The 15,317-nt window shown below is 43.1% G+C and overlaps 2 protein-coding genes across 2 annotated transcripts; one reads left to right on the forward strand and one right to left on the reverse strand.

The window, feature by feature from the left end:
• Positions 1–724: 724 nt before the first annotated feature.
• On the reverse strand, positions 725–11,567 carry LOC112157997 (methylmalonate-semialdehyde dehydrogenase [acylating], mitochondrial). Its single transcript, XM_024291146.1, has 12 exons — positions 11,341–11,567; positions 10,842–10,889; positions 9,067–9,141; positions 8,447–8,608; positions 8,282–8,360; positions 6,436–6,738; positions 3,908–4,029; positions 3,648–3,837; positions 3,394–3,575; positions 3,140–3,319; positions 1,465–1,563; positions 725–1,391 (listed from the first exon to the last, which is right to left on the reverse strand). The coding sequence occupies exons 1-12, from the start codon at positions 11,377–11,379 to the stop codon at positions 1,287–1,289; spliced, it is 1,584 nt and encodes a 527-aa protein (XP_024146914.1). The 5' UTR covers positions 11,380–11,567; the 3' UTR covers positions 725–1,286.
• Positions 11,568–11,914: 347 nt separating this feature from the next.
• LOC112157996 (sterile alpha motif domain-containing protein 15) lies at positions 11,915–13,427 on the forward strand. The gene is made up of 3 exons (XM_024291145.2): positions 11,915–12,082; positions 12,164–12,262; positions 12,997–13,427. The coding sequence occupies exons 1-3, from the start codon at positions 11,969–11,971 to the stop codon at positions 13,168–13,170; spliced, it is 387 nt and encodes a 128-aa protein (XP_024146913.1). The 5' UTR covers positions 11,915–11,968; the 3' UTR covers positions 13,171–13,427.
• Positions 13,428–15,317: the final 1,890 nt, after the last annotated feature.

Raw genomic sequence — 15,317 nt, forward strand, 5'->3', positions numbered from 1 at the left:
GGTTGAACTAAAAGACTAAATGTTTTAAAAATGTTCAGTTTTGTATAAAAGATATGGATACTTTTATCAATGAGTTTGGGTCAATAAACCGTAAAAGGAAACGTTACTTGTTAACTAAATCTAATTTAAAAAAATAAAAGCAAAGTGTCTGACAAACACAGAATTTAGATTTGGTGCCATTTTTATCAAGTCTATTGTTGTATTACATCATGTGACAAGTATAAAAAAGGATAATAGTATCAAAAATGATGCTCCTATGTATCAAAATGGAAGTAATGCAACTAAAATACATTACTTTTGTATTGAGTTACTCCGCCCATAAATGTCTGGGAACGCTCCTACAGCTAGTAGTTAACTCCGCCCACTTCACATTTCAAAAATGGGCGGGACAAAGCAAGGTCCACACATCTGCCAATCAAAAATAAGAGTATTTTCTACTAAAATGCTGAAGTTTGAGCTTCAATAAATCAAACAGCTATGCTATTTCATGAAGATTTGTCAAAAAAAATAATAATTTTGTTTCTAAAGAAGTGTTTCAAACTGATTATTTCTAAATAAAAAGCCTGGAGGCAAAGGTTCCTGCAGGAACATTCCAAACAGGATTCCAGCCAAGATTTCAACCTTTGATTGGAGTTCACTGAAAGTTCATTAGGTTTTAATTGGACCAAAGTCCTTATCTTAATGGAAAATTCCTAAAAGTCCAAAAGAACGAGTCCGACGCCGGTCACACTTCAGTTCACTCAATTTGTGATATCTTTATTGAATGGCGAGCAGCCGGAGAAAAAGCTTCACAGCATCACCTCACAGGACGTCAGAGGAAGACGCTTCACAGCGTCAGACCGGACAAGGAAACGGACAGAAACGCACTTTTCTTACCAAAACACCAACTAAAACACTCCCCAGGACTCTAGGGACTCCTTGAAACCCGTTTCCCCAACCAAAAGGTGGAGCATCGACAGATCAGTGAGCACAGATGGTGGAGCATCGACAGATCAGTGAGCATAGATAACTCCGCGGCCATTATTTTAATGGAGTAAAAAAAGGCGTCAATGTTCTGAGGAACATTCCTGAACTTCAGCAGAAGCCTGTGGAAGACCTGATGAAGTGAAAAACGGATGCAACACCACCTAACGGATTATCATATCAGAAACTCAGAAAAGTTCTTCAGGACAGACTGATCCCTCCATGTTTCTGCTACTATGAAAGATTCAAACAGTCTCCTACGAACACCCTTCCTCCCTCTTCAGCCTGTGTTTTTAAGGCTTACATAAGGAGCCATTTTTAGCTTAGCGTCCCATGGTTGGCATGGTAACGGCCGGGCTGCTCACAGTGGCGTCCTCGGCCTTCCACTGCGACGTTACGGTCTTGATCTGGGTGTAGAACTGAATGCCCTGTTGGAGACGACAGAAGGTCGGAGCGGATTAGCCGACGCTCCTCCTGATTGGTTGTTTTTTTGGGTTTTACCTGTTTGCCGTAGAAGTTGGTGTCTCCTCTGAAGGAGCCTCTGGAACCCGTGAAGGAGAACATGGGGAGAGGAACCGGGATGGGGACGTTCACGCCGATCTGCACAGATCAATCCGTTTGACTTGTGTTTGTAAAGACTTAAATATGGAATTTAACAAAGAAAAAATTCAATGTTTGGTGCAGTGTGATTCATGTGTTGTCCCTCGATTGATTTCAGACTCCAGGTGGATCGTGCTCCTGTTCTTAGCAGTGGACCTCGCCTCTGGCTCGACTCGCGCCCCCACCTGTCCCAGATCCCTTTGGATGAAGTCCATCTGCTTCACTCTTCAAACTTGTGGTTGTAGTTAGATAAGATGATTCTTCTTTAACAAAGCTGGAACATCGTCTGTCCGTTCTGGGAGAGGATCCCTCCACATGTGGACGTCCCTTTCCAAGAATCTGTATTTTTTTTTTTTAGGAGTTGTTGGCAGTTCCTCAGAAATACGATTCTGGGTTGTGGGTAGAAGTGAGAATCTTGAGGCGCCTCACGATTCAATTATGAAACGTTTATAATCCATCTTGAATCTGTGTTTTTTTTCTCTACCACAAGACACTAGACCAATATTACTTACTGTTCTCCACCAAAGTGGATTTTTAAGTTAATTCAAGATCAATACATTTGTTTACCTGTTCTTAGGAGGGTTAAATTCTGGTAAAATAAATATTTTATTTCATAAACATTTTCTCTGAACTCAACAACCTTAAATAGTCCTTTGCTATAAAACTTACGCACTGAGTAACATTTATCCAATTGATCGTTGACACTAAAAAAGCCAAAATGGGGCCGATTAGATCTGCAAAGTCAGCCATGTTTATGCGCTCCTCCAAAGTGTCAGTAGGAAAAGATCCGCCTTTAGTTCCGCTTAATAGTTTTACTTAAAATATTAATTTTTGATTATTCCAAATTCATAAAACAATTCAGAATAATTTACGGATTGTAATCAAGGCATCAAATAATCAATCCATCTCCCCAACCTCTAGTTGTGGGCGGTACTGTTGACATAGACCAGCCCCGCCCCCCTCCCCGTTGCTGAGGGCTCTTTTTGTGCAAGCTTATAGCCTCAAGCTAACATTAGCAGAGCATAAATAGCGACGAGCAATATTGGATCAATCCAGTCGTACAGCGGGAGTCGCATACGTGAACAATCATGTCTTGCTCACCTGAGCGTGAGCGGTAATTCAGTAGCTGCTTCAACAGTCTGAGCTTTTTCAAGCATCCAGTTTTCTGATCCAACTCAATCTGAAAGATTAAGACCTATTCAGTTTTGGTCGTAAATTATTTTATATGGATGTTAAAAACACAAAAAAGACGATTTTTATTGGAGTGGATCTTGAAATATAAAATAAAATTTTAGAATGTTTTATTTTGAAAGTACCACAGAATCTTATTTTGAAATCAGGTCACGCTTCCTGTTTTTCTCTGGCTTTTCACCCTGAAATCAACCCATCGATGGACTGGAGGCTGAACTATGTAAGTTTGAAGAACAAACAAATCTAGGAAATCATGAAGAGATCAAACACTTATTTCCTCCATACATAGGAGCTACAGAGAGATCCAGAGCTGTTCCGGAGCAGAAGAAGTTTAAAAGGAGTCATGGTTTAGTTTTTAACTCTTCTGTTGTTTGAAGAACCTCACCTGCCCCACATCCACCCCGTGGGTGTATTTGCGCGCCGTGGCTCCGTTGGTGGTGAAGATGGCGGTGCCGTTGCCGTAAGGGTTTCGGTTGATCAGGGCGATGGCTTCATCCAGCGTGTCGACCTCCAGCACGATCAGCACCGGCCCGAAGATCTCCTCCTTGTAGCAGGTCATCTCCGGCTGGAAGGGAAGAGATCGCCTTCAGGGAGGGGGTCCCGGCACCTTCAGCCGGGGTTTCCCGCTCGGCAGCTCACCGAGACGTTGGTCAGGATGGTGGGTCCCACGAAGTTCCCGTTCTCGTAGCCTTTCACTTGAACGCTTCTCCCGTCCAGCAGCAGCTTGGCGCCCTCGTCCACGCCGGTCTGAATCAGATGCTCCACCCTCCCTTTGGCTTCAGGAGAGATGAGCGGACCCACATCTGCGCCGGGCTGATCCCCTGCGGCGGAGGATGACCCCCTTTAAGGTGTTCTCAGGTGAGAACCTTTTGTTCCAGAACACGACCACCTACCTGCATTCACGCGCAGCAATTTGGAGCGTTCCACCAACTCCGGGAGCCAATCACGGCTCTCCCCTACAAAGATGGCGGTGGAGAGCGCCATGCAGCGCTGGCCGGCTGCTCCGAAGGCGGCCCCCACCAGCTGGTTGATGGTGTTCTCTTTGTTAGCGTCGGGCATCACCACACCGTGGTTCTTGGCTCCCTAGACACACGATCCGAGCGTCAACAGGTGGGTTCGGAGGAGAACGAGCTCCAGAGCAAAGAGGAGGTACCATGTTGGACTGGACCCGCTTCCCGTTCTTGGAGCCGCGCTCGTAGATGTACTCTCCTGCTTGGTTGGAGCCCACGAAGCTGATGGCTTTGATGGCTGGATGGTCGCAGATGAAGTTCACGGCTGCAAAAAGATAAAAAAGCTTCAACCGTTTGGGTTTCCAGTTGTCTTTTAATCATGAGGATGTTGCTTCCTAGGACATAGTTTCTGCAGAGCAGCAGGAGTTCATTAATAATTCCCCTCTGAGGTATGGGCAGGACCACTGGTGAGGACTAAGCCCGCCCCCTTCCCATCATCCATCTGCTTAAGGTGTTCAAAAGCTAGCTTGCAACCCCAAGCTAACATTAGCGGTGCGACAAAAATGGCGATCAATATCGTTTCTATCCAGCCGTCCAGTTCTGATCCAGATTCCAGCCCAAAGAGCTTCATGGATCTATTTGTCTGCATCGGAATGGGGCGGAGCATGGAGCTTTTAGCCCCGCCCAGTGTATTTTCTACATCAAAAATACAATCTTTTTCAGACAGCATTTTTTGAATAAAGAAATACTCAGAAATGTAATTTTATTGTTCATTTTACCTCTTTATGTCCATCATCAGAAAATGGCAAAAGAACATGTTCCAAACACCATTGTATGTTCTTGTAGCATGTAAACAAAGAGCTCTCAGCAGTAATGAGGGAGAGGGGGGCGCCAGAAGTCCCGCCCACAACTCAGAGGTGAACTTCTAACAAACTACTGTCGCTACACTATGTCCTAGAAAGAAAACACGATTTTGGATTCAGACTGCAGAAGTCCATAGGTCCAGATCGAGTCCCAAACCTTCCGTTGGCAGAATAGTAGAAGTTCAATGCTTTGCGATCCTTGTCCGGATAGTTCACAGACTCAAATTCTATCTGTATCAACATGAGGCTCAACACATTTTTCTGCTGTTTGGTACAGTGGAGACATGATGCAAGACTGAGGAGACGGCGGCTAAAAAGGAACCCTGATCAGTGTTGAAGACATTCCGTATTTTCAAGACTATAAGTCAGATATTTTTTTTCATAGACTCGCCAGGGGTGCAACTTACTTATGACTTTTACAGACATAAATAGGCTCATATACTCGTTATTTTCCCTCTAACAGACGCTAGGGGGCGCTGTATGTTTGTGTGTCAGTATTTGCTGCTGTCAGAAATGCAAAAGAAGAAGTACCGTCCCAAACAAACACGAAGGAGAAGTTCTTCTTAATTGCATCACGACATTAGGGCTTGGAATCACTGGGTTCCTCACGATACGATGCGATACGCGATACATGGCTCACGATATCGATAATATCGCGATATTTTGACACACCCCAACAAGACATTATTATTGTTTTTATTCTTCTCTCCTTGGACATTAAGCTATCAAACTTGGTTACAAACAGACAGAAGAGCAGCTAAAAACCCGTCATTCAGATGCAGCTCCTGCTGGCTAGAAGGTAACCATCGCTGAAAGAAAAAAAACAAAGACTCATCTCATGAACCAGACTTGGGCGTATTCAGATGGAAAATTAGTTCCAGATTATCTCTGGTTCAACCAAGTATGACTACACCCTAAACCAGGGGGTCAAACTCAACCACACAAGGGGCCAAAATCCAAAACTCACCTGAGGTCACAGGCCGGACAGGATAAACATTTATTGAACACTCTATAACTACATTTTAAAACTTAAAACCGTAACTTTTTAACATAATTATGAGCTAGATATATATCATTACCTGTGATAATGCTAGTGTGAATGCTGGAAGATGAATTTAACCGCTGAAGATGCTGAATTGAAAGATAAAAATGCTAAAGCTGATAGCTGAATAAACTGAAGCTAAAAACTGAAAATGCTGAAGTCGATAGCCAGCTAAAATATCAGCTGAAACAGCTAGCAAGTAGCTGAAAAAATAGCTAAAATTTAAAAGAGCCTAAAAAAAATCAGAAAAAAGCCTAAATTAGCCAAAACAGCTAGCATGTAAATATTAGCTTAACTCCAAAACAGCATAATAAATACCAAAATAGTCCAAAAAGCTACCAGAATAACAATTTTTCAAACTTAAAAACCATAACTTTTTACCATAATTCTGAATAATAAAAAGCAGGAATATTATTCCAGAATAAATCAACTTAAACCTTAAATAACTTTCAATATTTTACTCTCCATAAAAATATATTTTGTCAAAATTATACAAGTTAGAAATGAGCTCAAGATAACATCGGGTCATTAATACCAATAAAATGATCTGGAGGGCCGGATAGAATTACCCGGAGGGCCGGATCCGGCCCCCGGGCCTTGACTTTGATACATGACTTTGGTGGATTCAGACTGAAAATTTGTTGAGGATTTTCTCTGGTTCAACCAAAAGTGTCCAGTCTGAATCCATCCTGAAGGACTTTAACAGATCAAAGATGGTCAGATTGAGATCAGATTGAGATCATGATGGAGGTTTAATACCTGCTGTGGACTGAAGGTACAGGTCGGTTGTTTTTCACACTGAACGACCGCGGCGGCGTGCGCTCACCTGCATGCTGTCCGTGGATGATGTTGAGCGTGCCATCTGGAGCGCCGGCGTCCTGCAGCATCTTGGCCAGAAGCATGGTGCATCCTGGGACGCGCTCCGACGGCTTCATCAGGTACGTGTTGCCGCACACCATCCCGATGGGGAACATCCACAGAGGGATCATGGCGGGGAAGTTGAAGGGGGCGATGCCGGCGCACACGCCGATGGGCATGCGGTACGTGTAGGTGTCCATGTCCTTGGTGATGGAGGGTAAGGTCTCCCCCAGCATGAGCGACGTGATGCTGCACGCGTGCTCAACCACCTCTGACAGGGTCGGGAGGGAAAACGATCCGATCAGTCGATAGGAAGGAAGCTGAGATACAGATCTGTCATGCACGGTTCGTTATCAGATGTGCACGCAGGTTTACGAGTCCTGGGGAGTTTTCTAAAATCGGATGTTGAGCAGCTGAAAGAAAACACAAAGTCTGGGAGCAACCTCCAACATTCCAGGCTTCCAGACAACGTGGAAGGATCACAACGTTCCAAAAACATGCTTTTCTGTCCGGCAATCTTTGCCAAAATCCCAGTCCTTCCTAGTTTACTGACCCACGACCAGAGAAGGTTCCTTCATACCCAAAGAGGAACAACAAAGACCTCCTGCCAGGAGATAGAAAAAGCTCCTCCCTGAATATAAATGTGGACATCAAGAACAAAATCTGAGCGGAGGAAAGTTTAAAATCCTCCACATCCACCAAAGAGGATGAAAAACTGATAAATAATGTAAAGATGAGACATTTTATGCCTGAAAGGCTTTCTTAAAGGAGCAATCATGAGTTTCATGTTTTTTTTTTCATAAATATCTTTACATTTCATCATCTGTTTATAGTAAAAGTCTATAAGATCCAAACCAGAAATTAAAGCATCTTGACTTGAAGGTTCTTCAGGTCAACTGGACCTTCAAAGGTTGATCTAAAACAATTCTCTAAACATTTATGTTCTTCCATAAGTTCTGGTGTAGTTTTCCTGAAGAACAGAAGCCTGCAATAAGCTAAGTGGGCCACAAGGGGCAGTAAAACCCCTATCAGGGTTGGTGACGTCATCTATCACTGGGATGAATATTGTAAATGCGTCTGCTGTGCTGCTTAAAAGAGGGAACTTTGATCCATCTAACTTAGGGAAGTCAAACTCAATCGCACAAAATCCAAAACACACCTCAGGTCGCAGGTCGAACGGCTAGAATTTTAGATAAACGCCACAAAGAAAACTTACGTTAGCCAAAACAGCTAGCATGTAGCTGAGATATTAGCTAAACTCCAAAATAGCCTAAAAAATCTTAGTAAGTGGCAAAAACTCCAAATAGCTAGCAGAATGACAATTTTTAAAACTTTAAAACGTAACTTCTTAAAATAATTATGAATAATAAAAAGGCAGGAATATTATTCCAGAATAAATCAACTTAATAAAATAACTTTAATCATTTACTCTCCATAAAATCATAGAGCATCTATGACTGAAACAGAATCCTATAACGGTGTTATATGTTGAATTCACAGATAAACGTCAGGATTTGTTTTCAAATTGAGCTGCAGTGTGTCACCTGAGCTGCTTAAGGTGGAATCTGCTGCAGAAGAAGACGACGGTCCTCATGAGAGCAGGAGAACACTTTATCTGCACGATTCGCTTCATTTTCAAGAGTTTTGGAGATAAAAACCTGCTGAAGTGACCACAGCTCGGTAATTATTTTGGAACGTTTCAAAGCTCTCACTAAAGGAATGACGACAAACTGCAGCAGAACTCCATGAAGACATTTGGATCCAAACCGGATCAGATCAGGAATCTCCCGAATCAACAACAGGAAGTGACTCACGCAGTCCTCGAAACACATCTCCCTCTGCATCAGCCAGAGTCTTGCCCTGCTCCAGAGTGATCGTTCTCGCCAGTTCTTTCTGAAATATTAATAAGAGAAGAGGCGCGCGGATCAATCCAGGAGCGGTCCGTTTACCGGACAGACGGGCCGAGGAGATGTCCTTACGATGTTGTCCTTGATGATCTGCTGGTAGCGTAAGAAGACCTGCTGCCGGGTGAGGATGGAGGTCTCGGACCAGGACTGGAAGCTCCTGGAGCAGGAGTCCACGGCCGCCAGCATCTCCTCCTGCGTGGCTTTGGGGACGCGTCCCACCACTTCGTTAGTGGCCTGGGGAGAGGGATCGGACCGACGTGAGCCAGGAGAAAGAATCGCTTCAGCTTCAACCAGGGACTGACTGCAACCAAGTGACGTCAATTCAGGCGCCATTTTTTACGATACAGACGCCGCCATGTTGGAGCCGTCACTGCTAGGCAGCCATTGGTCCAACTGGGTTTCCATGGCAACCACTTTCACCAATAGGAAGTGAGCCAGCTGGAAAGCCACACCCCTATCACTTGAAGGTGGGCCATCAAGCTCCACCTACTTTTAATTGAGGCATCTGATTGGTCGCAATTTGAGAAAATACTGTGAAAAAAATGAGGATTATTGAGAACAAGAATGGTTATTCTGACAAATTTAACGACGTCTGAGGACGACGTCCGCGGGGACTTCCTGTTTGGAACGTCAAAGGGGGAGGAGTCATAATTCTCACCAGAACATGCCTGCGCCGCAGCGTAAATACTCACAGGGTTGTGAATGTCCAGCCACTCCGATGAGTTGGACTCGATGAACTTTCCATCGATGAAGAGTTTGGTGGTGGGCTTAGAAACAACAACAGAAGCACAAATAATGAAGCACATAAAAAAAACATGTTAAAACCAATTTGGGCTTAATTTACTGTAAAATAAGTCACTTTTTATAGTGCTAAAAACATCTTTTATTTCATCAAAGTTCTTCATCTTAAACCGTTTTTCCATTAATTATTCAGGAGAAAGTCAGTTTCACCTAATTAGTCTGTAAAACATTTCCAGGATATCAGTTCCGTCTTATTCAAAACAAACTCAGTTTCACACTGAAAGGTAGAAAGGAAATAAAATAATGTATAAAGAGTTTCCTCGTTAATCACTGGAGTAAAGTTCTAAAAATAACCTGTGACAGGTGGAATCCGTGTAGGCGTCATCTTTATTTCATACATTTCTACATGTTTTAAGGTCGTAAAACGTCTCACTGCACACTTTATCTACTTTTCTTAGACAGAAACGAACAAAAATATTTTAACATTCTAATTGTATTTGTCACAAACTATGCAGTAAAAGGTATTGCACAACTGACAGTATGAAAAATTATTTTAAAAAATTATAAAATTAGGTGACCGAGTAGAAAAAAATATTTCAACAAATAGCATATATAAGGTTATGATAGAATAAAGTGTCTGTGAGCTGCAAAGATTTTTACATTTTTCTCAGTTGTTTAAACTCCGAAACAAAGATCTGATCGGGATCAAAGATTTTTGTAGATTTGGCAAACTGAACGCATTCTGTACAGCGGACACGGTACGGAGGAGACTGATTGACAAGGTCAACAGCCAATCAGGATATAGAACATAACCTACCGGGAAAAACAGGATGCAAAATTGCACTAAAGAAATGTGTGAAAAGTTGAGGTGAACCCCGATAGAGCAGAGGAACACTGTATATCGGTAATAGGGACAACTGGTTTTTATATTTTAATTTCTTGTGATTCTTATCAAAGGCAAAAATGCACCTTGGCTCAAAAAAGGTAAAAAAAAAACAGTGATTTAAAAACCGGTTTAGATGCTAATGTTTCTGCAGGGTTCACAAAACTGGAACAGTTGCACCTGGAGTTGCAATACCATTTACGGTCAGAAGGGGATTGTGAAATCTAGGCAAAATTGCTCCTTAAATATTATTTTTTTTAAAACTGTAAAAAAAAAAAAAACAACTGCATGTTCTAAATTAGCATTTTGAACCGTCACGCTCTGAGCGAGTGTGACGTCAGCCACAGAAAACGCTCTACTTCCAGCTCCAACAAAATTAAATCAATTTTTTGGCAATATGAACGCCGCCATGTTGGAGCCAGATGTTGCAGTAATTAGTTCAAATCGGTCTGAGTTAGTATGGCAACCCGTCTCAGCCAATCAGGAGTGAGCTTGTTGGAAAGCCACACCACTAACATTTAAAAGAAGAAAACACAAAATCTGTCAAAAGTTTTGAACATTGGACGTGGGGGCCAGTAGGCTCCGCCTACTTTTATTGAGCCATCTGATTGGTCAGTTTATAACATGTTTGATGAAAAATAGGAAGTCTATAGACTGGCTGCTTGGCACTTCCTGTTTGGAACGCCAGGACAGGGCGGGGTCACTCAGTCCAGCTCTCATATACAGACAATAGTCTGATTGAAGAATATTCCTGTTGTTTGTGTACCTGAAGAGTTTAGATGCGTTGATGTTGTGGAGAACAGAAATATTATAAAATATGCAAGACATAATGAGTCGTCTTACCACTGAGGAAGAGGAGGAGTAGCACATGCGACCCAGCTGGACGGGGGTCTACGAACACAAACAACAACGTTCACGTAACTACGAAATATTACAAGTATATGCATGCGAATGGGGCGGAGCATGGAGCTTGTGGCTCCACCCATAGTATTTTCTACGTCACAAAACCAATATTTTTTCCAAAACAAACAAACAAAAAAAAACCCTTCTACTTTCATTTGAACACAAAATACTAGAAATCCACATTGGAGGTTCATTTTCTAATGTATGTCCTTCATGCTCAGAAAGCCCCCATGTTCATTGGAGTGGGTTCTTAAAGCTCACGGGACGGCTCGGTTCTGGTATCTGTGGTCCCGGGCTTAGGGGTGCAGGTTTGGCATGGTGGGGGGAGTGGACCGAGCGCATGACTTTGTTAGCCGAAAGCTCGGGGTATTAGCCGACAGGAGTTGTCCCCTAAAGAACTGACGATTCTGCAAAAAAACGAGCGCGAATTTTATTTTACCTTTTTGCTCAAAAGCGAGCGGAGGAGCAGAGCCGCCATTGTGGCGCGTCAGGTGGTTTGTTTCCCGGCTCTGAAGCCCTTCAAGCGACCCGCAAGACCCCCGGAGAGCGGAGAACTTCGGATGCAAACAGTTCCGAGGTATGGAGGACGGGAGGGGGCGGAGCTCCCGATCTACACGCGGAAAAGCGGGAAAACAACAGCGACTTTAGCTCATCCGGATGTCTTTTAGATCAGTGAAGAAGCAACGCGACGCTATTCGCCGTTCGAGCTCACGGAGGCGGGACATGTGTATTTTTAATAGCCAATTAAAACACAATAAACGCCAGACGCCCCAAATTAAAAGATGATGATTGGCTAAAAAAAATAAATGTCAAACTGAAGGTTTCAGAAATAAATGACAATAAAAAGGTTGATTATTCTGAACAAATATCATTTTAAAAGTCCAATCGTCCTAATTTTTTTATTTGTGATAAAAATGTTTATTTTTATTTAAAAAAATAATTTAATAAATACATTTATTTGCTTTTGTTTTAAATGTAAATTATACAATCAATGTTATAATATTTATTTTAAAAAACATACTTTATAAAAGAACATTTAATAGATTTTAAATGGTTTGGGTGCCTCAATGGCATGTGACCGTTTCCATGACAACGTGCTTTCACACAACATGGAGTTCCTGCAGTGGGATTGTGTTGCTGTTGCAAACTGGATTGAGTCTTTAGGATTTCCACAATACAAGGTACAAATGTTTTCAGGAAAATGCCAAAAACTTTGAAACAAGAAAAACAAAAGATAATTTACAGGTTTTTTTCTGTTTCAGGCCTGTTTCACTGAGAATCACATCAGTGGACGAAAGCTCATTTTTGTAAACTGCAGCAATTTGCCCAAACTTGGAATTGTGGATTTTAAAGACATGCAGGTACTGATTCCAGACAGAAATCTTTCAGATTTGTATGCAAAAACGTATTATATTTTTAAAAAACTGAGCAATTTTCTGTAAAGATGCTTCAGAAAGTAGTGCAAAAAAAATCAAATTTAAACTGTAGACTAACCAGGTATTTAGCCCCTGCAGTTTTTATCTCTCCGAAAAGTTTGCAGGTTTCTCCTCAAATTATTCCTGCTTTGTGACTAGAGATTTATAAATAATCGTGCATTCCTGCCCACATTTCCTCCTGCCAGCAGATGACACCGTTCTGCTCTGCGCTCTGGGTAAATATGCTGTACAGCATCTTGCAAACAAGAGTGGGACAGAAAAATCCCCGACAGGAAGTCGCCTCGGACTCGTCCAGGTGTTCTGGCAGCTTGAATAAATAGAGTCCGGCCTTGTCGACGTGCCTCCACATGAACTGACGCCACATCTTTGGGCGAGATGCAGATGCCTGCAGAATGTGGGTTCGTGCTGCCACAGCTATGAGCAGAAATCGTCAGGCCTGCCATTTATGCAGAGATAGCAGACCATCAGATCCTCTGCTGCAAACGTCTCTAGTGGGTTCCTCCACTGAAACATCCGTTCTTGCTTTGCAAGAAAAATGAAATCTATTGTGGGAGAGTGTTGCTTTCCTTCTTGATTTTCATGACATCCCCCAGATCTTCTCAATCTAATAGATAGTGTGAAGTCAGCTTGATGAAAGACCCCCGCTGTGCCTCCCGCAGGTCATCTCTGCTTGTGTGCGTGAGCTGCTGGGGATCACAGAGGCCCCGTGGAGCCGCAGCATCGCCGACCCTCCGCGGGACGCCACGGCCCTGTTCCTGGAGAGGAAGAGCCGCACCGGCGAGCGCGCAGACGGACTCACCTACCAGCAGTTTTTGTCTGAAAAGCATGTGTGAAATCCCAGCATGACTCATGGACGGGGAGGACGTGTCACAGTCGCTTCCTGTCAGCAGCTCTCAGGGACCCTCGCAGGAGGTCAACGACCTTGACATTAACACCAGAAAACGGGCGGTTTTGTGGTCAGTGAGCAATAAGTGACATTTCCATGAGACAATCCTGAAAAAAAGACCTGAAACTTTACCTTTGAAGGATCAAAATCCAATAGATCAACTGAATGTGTTATACAAGGATTAAAGATCCACTTAAAACGTTAGTAGATTTTTATTTAAGATTTTTTTAGCCAAAATTTAAAAAAAAAGTGTCATTTTCTAGGAAATTGATTCTGCAGAAATTCCCCTCTGAGTTGTGCAGCAACCCCATCCCCACTTCCCATCACCCATCTTTTCCAGCTAACTTACAGCCCCTCCAACCTCATAGCAGTGCAACAAAAATATGGATCTTTTTGTCTGCAAGAGCATCCGAGGGCGGCGAAGCAGGGAGCTCGTGGCCACGCCCACCGTATTTCCTACATCACAAATACAATCTTTTTTAAACGATTTGAATAAAAAATGCTTATAATGTAGGGGTGTAAGGCTAAGTCTGAGGCCAAGGTAGTTTGCCCTCTGTCAGTGGGTGGAGTGCTCCGGCCTCAAGGGGAGGAGTTTAAATATCTTTGGGGAAAATCAGAGCGTGAGATCGACAGGCGGATTGGAGCGGCGTCCGAAATTATGCAGTCGTTGCGCCGGCCTGTTGTGGTGAAAAGAGAGCTGAGCCAGAAAGCAAAGCTCTCGATTTACTGGTCGATCTTCATTCCATTACTCACCTTTGGTCGTGAGTTCTGGATCGTGACCGAAAGAACGAGATCCCGACTACAAGCGGCTGAAATGAGTTTCCTCCAGAGGGTGGCTGGGCGCTCCCTTAGAGAAACGGTGAAAAGCTCGGTCACCAAGGGAGAGTAGAGCCGCTTCTCCTCCACATCCAGAGTAGACGTCCGCATGTCTCCTGGACACCTCCCTGAGTAGGTATTCCGGCCATGTCCCACTGGGCGGAGGCCCCGGGGAAGACCCAGGACATGCTGGAGAGACTACGTCTCTCGGCTGCCCCGATTCAATGTTCATTTTCTGTATGGATGTTCTTCCCGTGTATGCACGGTTGTCTCCAGGCACTCCAGCTTCCTCCCACAGTACAAAAACATGTTTCATTACTAGGTGTGCATGTGTTTGTGGGAAGGATCGTGACTGCATGGTGACCTGCCTGGGATACCCAGCCATTGCCCATCAGCGGCCGGGACAGGGTCTGGCAACCCTGTGAAAAAAACTGATTCATGGAACTTGCCTCATTGATCAGATAAGTTGATTAATTAATAGAAATGCAATTTTAGGCTTAATTTCTTTATGTGTGTCCTCCATCATCAGAAGAATGAAGGTTAAAAACAAAATTTTCGTGGGATACATATTGTATTGTAAGATGCGTATCGTGATGCGTTTCTTACTATAGACATTGTATTGCTAGATGTGCATCGTTTAAATGTCTTACGATACATAGTGTCGTAATATGTGTATAGCGATACATGTCTTACGATACATATTGTATTGTAAAACGTGTATAGCAATACACATTGTCTCGGTAAGGTATGTATCGCAGTACAAGTCCTACGATAAATATTGTATCATGAAGTGTGTACTGTGATACACGTCCTGTGATACATATTGTATCGCAAGACGTGTATCACTATATGTGTCTGAGTATCACTATATCTGTCTTGCGATACATATTGTGATACACTATATATTGCAACATGTGTTTTACGATACAATCTGTAATACTATTTTTTAAGCTGAATCTCTGTGCAGCTGCACTTTTTCACTCGTTTTTCTCTGAGGCCGCTATTTAGCACCAAAATCCTCGTATTGATATAATACTGGGAGGCCTGTGGCACAGAACTTCGGTCATGTAAAAACTAAGTAGTACGTGTCTCAGTAACACGGGTCTCGTTGTTGTTTTTGTTTGGTGCCGAGCGGCTCAAAGAGGCTCAGTGCTGCCAGCTAGTGGTTGGGGGTTTAGGTGGAAGACAAAAAAAAGACGCTGAAGGACATATTGTAAATCGAAGTATCACCAATTGAAATATCGCGATATAACCACCTAATCGATTTTTTTTCTTACT

This window comes from Oryzias melastigma, linkage group LG24, assembly GCF_002922805.2.
Source record: "Oryzias melastigma strain HK-1 linkage group LG24, ASM292280v2, whole genome shotgun sequence".
Classification (NCBI taxonomy): domain Eukaryota; kingdom Metazoa; phylum Chordata; class Actinopteri; order Beloniformes; family Adrianichthyidae; genus Oryzias; species Oryzias melastigma.

Coding starts and splice junctions, on each gene's coding strand:
- LOC112157996 (XM_024291145.2), top strand. CDS start 11,969: ATGGCATGTGACCGTTTCCATGACAACGTGCTTTCACACAACATGGAG. Junction 12,083..12,163: donor TAGGATTTCCACAATACAAG/GTACAAATGTTT, acceptor TTTCTGTTTCAG/GCCTGTTTCACTGAGAATCA. Junction 12,263..12,996: donor TGGATTTTAAAGACATGCAG/GTACTGATTCCA, acceptor TGCCTCCCGCAG/GTCATCTCTGCTTGTGTGCG.
- LOC112157997 (XM_024291146.1), bottom strand. CDS start 11,379: ATGGCGGCTCTGCTCCTCCGCTCGCTTTTGAGCAAAAAG. Junction 3,320..3,393: donor CCATCCTGACCAACGTCTCG/GTGAGCTGCCGA, acceptor CTTCCCTTCCAG/CCGGAGATGACCTGCTACAA. Junction 1,392..1,464: donor CCAACTTCTACGGCAAACAG/GTAAAACCCAAA, acceptor CGTCTCCAACAG/GGCATTCAGTTCTACACCCA.